The sequence below is a fragment of the Chrysochloris asiatica genome, unplaced genomic scaffold, assembly GCF_000296735.1.
Source record: "Chrysochloris asiatica unplaced genomic scaffold, ChrAsi1.0 scaffold00131, whole genome shotgun sequence".
In the NCBI taxonomy this organism is placed as follows: Eukaryota; Metazoa; Chordata; class Mammalia; order Afrosoricida; family Chrysochloridae; genus Chrysochloris; species Chrysochloris asiatica.
The window spans coordinates 434,425-446,845 of record NW_006408649.1 but is presented as its reverse complement, the minus strand read 5'-3'; the positions used below and the strand labels follow the sequence as shown (position 1 = coordinate 446,845).

Genomic DNA, 12,421 nt, shown 5'->3' with positions numbered 1-12,421 from the left:
GTTGCGGTGTTAGAGAAGAATATTAAAAGTACCATGGACTGACAGAAGAACCAACAAATGTGTTGGAAGAAGTACAGCCAGACTATTCCTTAGAGGTCAGGATGGTGAGACTTTGTCCCTCATACTTGAGACATATTATCAGGAGGGACCAGTCCTGGAGAAGGACATCGTTCTTGGTAAAGTGGAAGGTCAGAGAAAGAGAGGAAGACCCCCAGTGAGATGGACCGGGACAATGGCAGAACAATGAGCTTACGTGTCACAATAATTGTGAGGATGGTGGCAGGATCTGGCAGTGTTTCAGTCTGCTATGGACAGAGTTGCTAAAGTCAGAGCCAACTAGACGCCACCTAAGAGCAACAACTTTATAATGTGGTAAGAACTGAGGATTTAGACATAAATGGCCCTATTTCTTCCCTCAAAGAATTTCCAATTTCATGACGCGTGCAGTTCTCATTTACAGTAATTTAAAAAATGATTTTACTGCAAATAAAGACAACTTCATTGTATGTCTTTTATATCTTGATGTCTAATATAACAACAAATACTACATATGGCACATATAAAATGCCTCAACACTTTTTGATTCAATCTGGAATCCATATTATATCTTTACATCGATTCATGAATCATAAAGTGTACCAGCTACCTATATGAGCTCATGTCAAGAAGCACTGAGCAAGAAGGCTCTAACACCTCTTCTAATCCTATTATTACCTGGGTTTTTTAAGTATACTGACAAATTGCAGACAGCATTATATAAAGTGAGAGGTATACTTCCCATGGAGCTATACCAGTGATTGAAAGTGAGTAGGATCTATAAAACATGAAAGGTGTCATTACGTAACTGCTCCCCGCTTATGCAACCATATATGTTTGAACTAACCAAAAAACTTTCATCTGACTTTCAGCTTCTTTTTATCATTTCCTACATTTTCACCCACCAATTTCCTCTCTGTCTCATTCAGAAAAAAAAAATTGCTGAATTCGAAAAGCAAAGGGAAAGCATAAGCTTGATTCAGCTGAAGTTAACAATTTGATTAGGAGCAAATTTACTATAAATGTTTATATAATTTTCCCTTCTATAATCTTAACACCTCAAATTCTGTGCAAATTCATACTCTGTCTGTATGTCATAAAATCTTGTGAATACTTTCCTTAGAATTCCTTAAAAATCTGGTAATGGCAACTGAATGCTTGAGGGTAAGGAGATTTTATCATGGGTTAGGTACTAAATACAAATTTTGGGAATATTCTTTCCTGCATTCTAAAATGTGAACAATTGTTTATTCCTCTCACGCAGTTCTATAATTCACTAACATGTTCTTTCTAAAAGTTTGGTTCTAAATTAAATGTGGGTACACATTTGAAAACTGCACACTGTGGATGAAAAGTACACACTTATTTTACATTTTTAGCATAGTGTACAAGCTGTGGGAACATCTGGTGTTTTACAAATTTGGGCAAATGCAGCTGTATTTCCTTTTACAAATATGTCCTCTGACATGTGAGGGTTGTATTTCAATTTCAGTTTTATATTCTCTATAGGATAGTGTCCTGTGAATCCAAAGATGCAGGTTAACCAAACTTTAAATTTCCCTCTTTAAATGAAAATTTAGGAGCTTGCCAATTAGTAACATGAGGAAAAATAGGAAAGCTAGGATAAATATATAAAATGAATTTTAAATGTATCTTTCACCTCAGTTACCTAGGTAGAAACCACCTGTTGAGATTGCTGTTGTTGTTGTTACGTGCCATTGAGTTGTTTCCAACTCATAGAGACCACGTATAGGGTTTCCAAGGAGCAGCTGGTGGGTTTAAACCACTGACTTTGTGGTTTACAGTCCAGTGCTGATCCTACAGGACCACACTTAAACTTAGATGTTATTTTATTATAAATTATAGGATAAACACTAGACTGCAAGATAGGCTTGAACCACAAAGTTGGTGGTTCAAACTCACCAGCCACCTTGGAAACCCTATTCAGGGTCACTGAGTAGAAACCAACTGGACAGCACTTAACAAAAATATTTAAGTTTATGTCATTTCAGTTATGAAAAAGCAATGCTTTAATTAACTAAATTTTACTGGCTCAACATGCATCTCTTCCTCAGGAGAAAAAAACATACATGTATACAACACATTGCACACATAACTGTTCCATATATTTTCAGGTTAGTGAACCATCCTCGAGGTAGATGATAAAGAAACCAAGGTGATGGGAATGTGATATAATTTTAAAACCATGTGATTTAAAATATGGTAGCAACTAAAATTCTTGAGTAAACCCTATACCCTACTCTTAGAGTTAAGTGCAGATGAATAATTGTTGGAAAGTATAGAACTGTCTTTCAATGCTCACAATAAAGACATTCTTGGCTGGAGGCCAAGACTCAGTTCCTACCCTCACATAAACATATTTTAAGCATAGCTAGGTCCAAAGAGGGAAGATGGCCTTAGACTGAAGGCTCCTCTATCTTAAGTGCTGGTCCATTTATTTCTCAAGACCCTTCAGCCGCCTTACATGTTTCAGGGCTTGAGCAATCTCTGTAGATTTAAAACTCTAGGATTTGTTTTATCTCGTTCATTCAGGACCTTTCCCCAAGTGTCAATACAATTATCCCCTACTTTTCAAGAGTTCACTCAATGTCACTTTGCTTTTATGAAAGACCTACATTAGTAACTGCTTTTGTTAGTCAAAAGAGCTCTGTAGATCATTACTGAATTCATGCAAAAAGGTGAAAAGCAAAACTATCCTTCAACATTTGTTCTGCAAGAAGTCCTAAAAGAGGTGGGGTATACCTCAAGCAGGAACGGTGCATCACTAAGCATCTACCCTAGGAACTACACTCAGGATCTAAGCATCATGTCATAAGAGCTTTGAACTATGCCTCTGAACACTATATGCTACTGTTAGTTTAGATTTTCTGTATCGTTTGGTATGATTAAGTAGGTTATCTTTTGGGTCTCGATATGCTAAAAAATTTTACCATATAAATTTATGGTAATTGTGTCTTTGCTTTATGCCATTTCAAATTATAAAGGTTTCATAGGAATGCTCTACTTTTAGATAGCAGGTGGACCTGTACTTCCTTCGATTTTGAACCACTGAACCACTTTTCTTTGATTTTCTAAAGCAATGTTTATTTGTTGGACTCTTAACATTTTTCCATATCTTATCAGGTTCCTGGACTCCTGGTGTGGCACTGTAGGATCAGCACTGGACTGAGAACAAGGTCAGCAGTTCAAACCTACAAGCTGTTCTTTGGAAACCCCATAAAGAGTAACTGAGTCCAAACCTACTCAACAGCATTTAACAACATCAGGTTCCTGGGAGGTCTGTGGCATTTAGACTCAGTGTTACTCTCATTACAGACATATTTCTATGACAAGCTACCCCACTCAGATTAAAACTGCTTGCGGTTCTCTGTTCCCATTCCTCTTTACAGTTCCTAGAAAGGCTCCAAGTTTCTTGACTCTAACTGCTTGTTCTATCTCATGACTTCTCAGATGCAATACAGTTGGGTTGAGTTCAAATTGTGGATCCTCTATTATTAAATAAGTTAGTTAGTTTCTTAACTCACTAAGCCTTAGTTTCCTCACTTACAAAGTAAGCATGATAATAACCTACTTCACAGATGGCTCAGCCACTGTTTCTGCCTGAAGGAGGCAGTAGTTAAAACAGAGATTCCTGAGGTTAAACCAGAGAGCTGGCAAATGGAAGCCTCAGCTCACAGGCAGCTTTTCAAGACTCCAAATGCATGCTCTTTACAAATGTATCATGCTTTGCCCATTAAAAACTATCCTTGGTTTCCTCCTTGAAACATCAGGAATAGGATGGTATATTTACTGTGGAAATGCACATTAGGAGAACCATAACTTGGATAAAATATATGGGTAGATTAGAAAAGTCATGTCTGATTTAGATGTACAAGTAGCCTATGTGATCCTTCAATTGTCTTATAAAGGAGCTCTGGTACAGGGTCGCTATGAGTCAGAACCAACTCCACAGCACATAACAACAACGACAACAAATAAAGGAGCTCTGGTAGCGTAGTGGTTACGAATCGGGCTGTGAACCGCAAGGTCAGCAGTTCGAAACTACCAGCTGTTCTGTGGGAGAAAGATGAGGCTTTCTGCTCCCGTCAAGATTTACAGCCTTGGAAACGCTGTACAGGGTCGCTATGAGTCAGAACTGACTCCACGGCACATAACAACAACAAATGCTTAGAAAAAAAATAAAACACCAGACATACATATGCTTAGCAAAAAAAAATAATAAAGCACCAAATATATGTAATCATTTGTTCATTTCATTAAAAAAAAAATCTACAGAATTTAAGAACAAGTTTTCGTTTCTTCTAAAGAGTAGAATCAAGTTATGCTATCTTTTTAATTACCTTGGTCACAGCTTCTGGAGAAAATGTAATCGCATCGACCACAGTGATGAGGTCACCAGGGTGGAGTCGATCAAAGTACTTCATGCAAACATCATAGGCATGAAGCCACTCTGGTAAGGACTCGGGGACTTGCTTGATGAGGTGAGGGTCACCAGTCCAGAACAGCTTTTGTAACCAGATGGTGTACAGAGAGCTTGGGGAAAGCATATGTCCATCCTTTTCAGGGATTTTGGGAACAAGTTTGGAAATAGATAAGATATTCTGACTTGACAGAACTGGTTCCAATGCTTCCAGAGGACTCATGTTTTCATCGGTCAGGTTTTTGTAATTAAGACCTATTGGAATAGAAAAAAAAAGAAAGAGAGAGAGAGAGAGAAATAGTATTTCATTCCAACATAAACACACAGGCCCTTTCACGCACACATCGCCCTTTGTGAGACTGAATGAAAAAAGTATATCTAGTAATTTAGCTATTTGTTGTTGTTAAGTGCCATTGAGTCGGTTCCAACTCACAGCAATCCTGCACAGAGTTTCCAAGGAGCGGATGGTGAGTCTGAACTGCCAATCTTGCAGTCAAGTCAAGTGCTTATCATACAGCACCACAACAAAACTCTAATTTAGCTACAATAGATTGTTTACACAGTCAGTTAAACGATCAGAGTTTTAGTTCCAGCTTGCACCTAAACCGGCTGTACAATCCCAGACAGACCACTCAATTTGTGTGTTTCAGTTTTCTCATTCACACAGTGGGGATGGCAATATCTGTCAGACTCTCCAGGCCCAAAACCCTCACAGCACCTATGTTTTCCTCTATCCATGCATTCACCAAACTGAATTTTATTAATTTATCTTCCCAAGTCACAAGCTACTTGAGAGTAGGGACAGAGTCTTTCTCATTATCTTTTGTATCTAGCCCAGTACCTAGGTTGGTTGTTGTTAAATTTGGTTATTCAGTGAAAAACTGATACATTGAAATAAAGAAACTCTCAAAATTCTTACGAATATCAAAGATACATAAATTTTTAGAAGTTATAAAATTCAAGTGTCATATATATTTGATAATCATTAATGTATATAATTTCTTACTTAGAAGCATAAAGATACATACACACCATTCTGTTGTTGTAATTTCTAAAATTGCCAAAGATTCAAAGGCTCTTATTTTAAGGTATCCAAACATACAGGCTTCAATTAAGTGAAATTATTTTAAATTGCCTATGCTAAAGTATCTCAGTATTGTCATTTTTAAAGATAAAATATAACTAATGGCAGTAGGGAGTCCTGGGAAGTGCAGATGGTTATGTACTCAATAGCTAACCAAAAGGTTAAAGTCCCCCAGAGACAAGTGGGAAGAAATGACTAATGATCTACTTCCAAAAAGTCAGCCACTGAAAATCCTATGGAGCAATGTTCTACTCTGATATTCATGGGTCATTCTACAGTAGAATTACAGGATCTGGTTGTCAGGATGGACCAGTCACCGGAGAAGGATATCATGTTTGGTAAGGTGGAGTGTCAGAGAAAAAGAGGAAGCCCCCCAGTGAAAGTAGTAGCAGCAATGGGCTCAAGTGTGGCAAGAATTGTGAGGTTGGCCCAGGACCGGGCAGTGTTTCGTTTTGTTGTGCAGCGGGTTGCTATGAGTCAGCACCGACTCGATGGACCTTAACAACAACAAGGAAAAACATTAGGCTTTTTTCCTTTCTTTTCTCTTTTTGATGGTTATCATGCTCAGTAGAGGGTCAGCTAAAAAGAGGAAGACTCTCAACAAGATGGATTGATACTGTGACTTGCAACACTTGGCTCAAACATAGTAACAAATGCAAGGATGGCACAAGATCTGGTAGTATTTCATTCCATCGTGCATAAGGAACTGATTCAATGACACCAAACAACAACAACAGGAAAAATAACATTTGGAGAACTATTCCAAAACTTTAGATTTTAGTATATACCATAAATCACTGTTCAACTTTTAATAAGTTTCTTAATTTCTCTGGTATTTAATTCCCTCAACTGTAAGGAAATTGAAAAACATAATTAAAGTCAATTAGCTTCAAAATTTTGTGGTTTCAGATTCATGCCAGCCACAGGCATAAGAAAACTTCTGTACAATAAAATGAATCCTTAAGTATAATAGAAAGAATGAGTCCAGGCAAGAAAACGATTACCTTACCTGCTGCAACTACCTTAAATTTCTTCAGAAGCCGAATGTGGGTGTCTGGTTTGATGGCATGTTTTCCAAAAGCTGCACAGTCACAGCTCTCCAGAAGAGTGAAATAATATAGAAGTCTTTCATGATCTAAACCACCAATAGCAGGATAAATATATTTGACCATGTGCTTGTGAAACGCTTCACGATCACTCTTCAAAGTTTCAAAGAGATGAAGAGCTTGGGCTCGATTTTCAATTTCTACTGTGGACAAACTGAAATTAAGAGACAAAGAACCTATGTTAAAATTTAAAAAAAAAAAAAAAAAACCTTGGAAGAAAGAAACTTTTCATACAAAATGTCCTTCTTTCTGCCTAATCAAGGACAATAAACGTCCAGGACTCCTGCAGCTTATATAAAGGAAAACAATTGTGTGTTAAATGCTTACCTCAGAAACCCTACACAGGGTCACTATGCATAGGAATTGACTCAACAACACTGTACTATACACATTACATCCTGTGGGTCTTAGGTAACCTTGTGAGTAAGCACTACTTCACACAGCAGGAACTGCAGTTGGGAGACCTCTCGATGCTTCATTGATTGATAGAAAGTGTGTGGCTTCCACTATTTATCAGGTACTCACATCAACCTTTATATCTGTACAACTTCACAGAAATCTAAACAAACTTATGCCAGGAACTCAGAAATTAACACAAACTTTTAGACATAAATTTTATATCCAAGAGTCTTAAATTGATATATCTAATAGGCCCAAATTTTACACGTATGCATATATAAATACAATTAAAACAGGAAAATATAAATAACAACACTTTCACTTGAATTACTTATATAATGTCATTTGAATAAAAAATATCTTAATGTTTTCATCCTGAAATAGATACCTTTGTAATCTAATAAAAATATTCACTGAAACTATTGAAAAATTTATAGCAGTGCTAGTTGCTTCATTTGTTGTTTGCAAGGGGCTAATACTTGGTCTTATGCTTTTCCATCGACAGAATAATGATACCTCCTGTCAATGTAAACCCAATGCCTTGTGCAGGACAGGTTTCATATTCTCTAATTTTAAGGCAGCCCTCAACACTAACAGAAATGCCCACTTTCTATGGATACCAGAAGTGGCACCAAAAGTACATGGGGGAAATAAGTAAGAATTCTGGCCACATAAAAGTTGGATTCCATATGATTTTAAATGAACTTCTCTGAAATATGATTCCCTTTTTACTTAAAGTAACACTTTCAAAGAGTACCAAAAGACACATGCTTTGGTTTCTGAAAATAAAGTTAAGAGGAGAGGGATTCAAAAAGGTTGTGTAACATTCCATTATTTTTTAATTCCATTTTTCATGGACTTTTTGAAGTCTCTCCAGGTACAAACTGTGTTTTAAGAACTGATGAAGTACTATAGGATAAGCACTGGACTGTGAGGTTGCTTTGAACTGCAAGGTCTGTAGTTCACTTTTACCCATCACTCCACAGAAACCCTATATAGTGTGGTTGTGAGTCGGAACTGACTTGACTGCACTTAATAACAACAACATGATAACACTTAGGAAGATTAAAAAGGACAACTATAAGTTAAAATATCAAACCATTTAAAAAGTGTTCTTTCTAACTTTCACAACAAGAGAAATCACATTCTTCTATTAAAGTATAATTCTAGCGTTTATAATGTTTCTGTCTATGGAAAATGTCCAATTCCCTCCTTTGAGCTACTTGCACACCCTGAATACTTTTGTACTTGAAAACTACTTATTTACTTGTTTGTCTCTCTCACGAGACTCTGTACTGCTTGATCATATAGATCATGCCATACCTTCATTATCTTTTGTTTCTCTGTCTGCACGCCATCTACAGGCTTTCCCTTCTCTGCTTGGCAGTTCTATGCTAAATTAACAATGTATAGATGTTGTGCAGAGAAAGTAAAACCAGATACCCAAATCTTTCCATACTCTAAGTATGTACTGTCTTCACACAAGAAGCCTGCCTTTGATTAGTAATGGTCAAGCACTCACAATAATAACCACAGGATTTCTTTCTGTAACACAGATATCATCTCTCTCTGAGCAACAATAATTTAAGGGAGTTCTTCTAACCTTAGAGGACAGTGAGTTTACTTTACTGGGGAAGGAAAAACAGACAAAGACAGTGGGAAGGGCTGATCTTCTGACATGTAATCAATGTCACTCAAATGTATAGGTAGAAATGGTTGAATTGGTATATTTTTTTTTTCTGTGTATGTCTTGAACAATAACAGAATATATTTTTTGAAAATTATAAAGAATTCTTGCATATGTCATTGCTATGACTCTAACAAACACGGCATTTAAGACAGATTTATCTAAAAATGGACAATAACTAAATCATAACAGAGTTCATCTGTGTTTGACTTGATTCTGAATATAGTTTCACTTAACATTACTTTCCCCCTTACCAACCCACTTATTCTCTTGTGCCTACAATTCTGTTTGCGTGATGTGCAATTGTATCCAATTATCTTGTCAAGACAGATACTAGAATATCTTTACTGACACATGATAAATACCAAAACCGTTCTTCAGTAAATTACATGCTAAGATCTTTTATAGATGCCAGTAATCAATAGCCCATTTTAATAGTTTCAAGTGAAAGAAGTTGTTACCTTCCCGTTGGAAAAAGAAATGAAATCTTTGCTTAGAAAATAATTGCAAATAGCCAACATTGAGAAGAGCAAGAAGGAATACTATGAAACTACTGTGCATTGTTCACTAATCAAATTACTGGTTACCCTGAAAAAACGTTTAAGTGTTTTTTTCCTGAAACAAGTTTTAACTATGTTGTTGTTGTTGTAATGTGCCCTGGAGTTAGATCCGACCCATAGTGACCCTGAACAGGGTTTCCGAGGCTGTAAATCTTTACAGAAGCAGAAAGCCTCATCTCTCTCGCGTGGAGTGGCTGGTAGTTTCAAACTGCTGACCTTGAGGTTCACAGCCCGATTCGTAACCACTATGCTACCAGAGCTCCTTAAGTTTTAACTATAAGGCAGTTTATATAGAGAGAGCATATTTCAAATTTCATTGCTTAAGTACAGGAAGAAACTAGCATTAGTTGTACTCAATGTTAAAGGAATTAATTATTAGCATTAACCCCATTAATAAACAGAACATAGAATGTACTAAGTATGAACCTAGGAAAATTAGAAATTGTCAGAAATGAAATGGAACACATAAACATCAATATCTTGGTCATTAGTGAGCTGAAATGGACTGGAATTGGCCATTTTGAATCTGACAACCATATGTTTTATTATGCAGAGAATGACAAATAGAAGAGGAATGATGTTGCATTCATTGTCAAAAAGAACATATCCAGATCTGTCATGAATGAGGTATAATGCTGTCTGTGATAAGAAAATATCCATACGCCTACAGGGAAGACCAGTTAATATCACTATTATTCAAATTCATGCACCAACCACTAAAGCCAGTGAGGATGAAAGAGAAGAATTCTACCACCTTTTTCAATCTGAAATTGATGAAACATGCAATCAAGATTTATTGAGCTCTGGTAGCGTAGTGGTTACAAATCTGGCTGTGAACCACAAGGTAAGCAATTCGAAACTGCTAGCTGCTCCGCAGGAGAAAGATGAGGCTTTCTGCTCCCGTAAAGATTTACAGCCTTGGAAACCCTGTTCAGGGTCACTACGGGGCAGAACCAACTCGAAGGCAATTAACAACAACAACAACTAGTGATTGGAATGCAAACATTGGGAACAAAGAGGAAGGATCAGTAGTTGGAAAATATGACCTTGGTGATGATAGAAATGGTGCTGAAGATTGCGTGACAGAATTCAGCAAAATCAATGATTTGTTCATTTCAAATATCTTCTTTAGACAGCATAAGAGACAACTATACACATGGACCTAACCAGATGAAATACATAGAAATCAAACTGACTACATCTGCAGAAAGAGACAATGGAAAAGCTCAAAATCATCTGTCAAAACAAGGCCAGGGGCAGATTGTGGAAGAAACCATCAATTGCTCATATGCAAATTCAAACTGAAGCTGAAGAAAATGAAACCAAGTCCATGAGAGCCAAAATATGACCTTGAATACATCCCACCTGAATTTAGAGATTATCTGAAGAACAGATTTGATACATTAAACACTAAAGATCGAAGACCAGAAGAGTTGTGGTATAACATCAAGAACATCATACTAGACACCAAACAAGATGGCGGATCGGGTAGAAGTTCAGTGAGGAGCTCCATCAGCAATAACACAAAATACCAGACCAAGCAGGCTGAGGGGATAGTGTCAGAACTCTGAACCACATATAAAGGAATATTTAGAAGATTGGAAGGTTTACAGCAAGGGGAATTTGTAGAAGCAAGAAATCCATTGCTTCCTAATCCAAGATGCTCAGCTGCTCTGGGAGCCCCTATCTGGGGAGAGACCAAGCGATGGGAGGATCAGAGCAGCCACAGACACCTGACAGAACCGTGGAGTTAAAGGTGTGTACATTCTGGATTTTTTTGTATCTGTTCATTGGTCTCTTGCTGGCTATGCACCTCCATTCTGGGGACTAGGTGTCCACTGCATGAGTGGACACCCCACCGCCACCCCAGAGGGTTCTACTATACATGTGCACAGATCTCCCCGAAATTTAAAGTGGCAGTTTCCACTTAAAAGCAAACAGCAGCGCAAAAAGGCCACAGCCGACCCTGAATTGTTTAACACTAGGAAAAAGGCCTGCATGGGGATTGTAGAACAATAAAGGTAGACTAAAAAGGAAACAGGCCTAAAATTAAATCCTGAGTTACATCGTAACGACCAAAAGTGGCATCTTGAAATTTCTCAGGAAGACGAGTGAAAAAGAAAGCCCATATCCTGATCACATCTACCTAGAGGAAATCAGAAAGCAGAAAAAATACCAAACTTACACACCCATCTAAGTATTAGGCCACAGATAATACCTGAATATGCCAAAAAACAGAAGCAGATAATCATATCAGCACATGTCCAAAAACGAGATAAAGTGACTGAGGCTAATGAGATGGAAGTAAACCTAACCTCCATACTGGAAGGAGGGCCAGTCTTTGGAAATGACTGAGAAGGAATTCAGAAAAATGATTAGAAAATGTATCAAAACACTATATAATGGAGTTGAGGAAAATAAGGAAGACGTCAGAAAAGTACTAGAGGAAAAATCAAATAAAATAGATACAGCATTGGAAACAATTCAAAACCTACAGAAAGAGGTCCAAATGATTAATAATAGAGTATCAGAAATGGACAATATACTGCAAGGGCAAAGGAGTAGAATTGAAAAGATAGATACCAGAACTAGTGAGCTAGATGATAAATCTCTCAGCACTACTAAGATAGAAAAGCAAGCACAAAAAAGGATTAAAATATCTGAAGAAGGTCTAAGAATCATGTTGGACACCACGAAGAGGAATAACTTAAGGATTATTGGTATTCTGTAACAGGAAGAATCACACAAGTCCACAGAGGAGATAGTTAAAGAGCTTCTGGAAGAAAATTTTCCTAACATACTTAAAAGTGAAAAGATAAGCATTCAAGAAGTTCAATGAACCCCAGGAAGGATAGAACCTAAAAGACATTCACCACAACATATAATAATCAAGCGTTCCAAAATCAAAGATAAGGACAGAATCCTTAAAGCAGCTAGGGAAAAGAGAAGTGTAACATACAAAGGCAAGCAAATCAGATTAAGCTTGGACTTCTCAACAGAAATGATACAGGCAAGAAGGCAATGGGGAGACATATATAAACCCTGATAGGAAAAAAAAAAACCTGCCAACCAAGAATCGTCTACCCAGCAAAGCTGTCAATCAAATAC

General features: G+C 37.2%; 1 protein-coding gene across 1 annotated transcript in view; it reads right to left on the bottom strand.

Annotated features, from left to right (window-relative positions):
- NBAS (neuroblastoma amplified sequence) overlaps positions 1–12,421 on the bottom strand; it is a gene marked incomplete at its 5' end in the record, with an annotated part of 556,069 nt that overhangs the window by 150,635 nt on the left and 393,013 nt on the right. The window contains 2 exons of the mRNA XM_006869470.1: positions 4,398–4,732; positions 6,571–6,821. Coding sequence (XP_006869532.1) covers positions 4,398–4,732; positions 6,571–6,821 — 586 coding nt within the window. The remainder of the gene's footprint in view (positions 1–4,397; positions 4,733–6,570; positions 6,822–12,421) is intronic.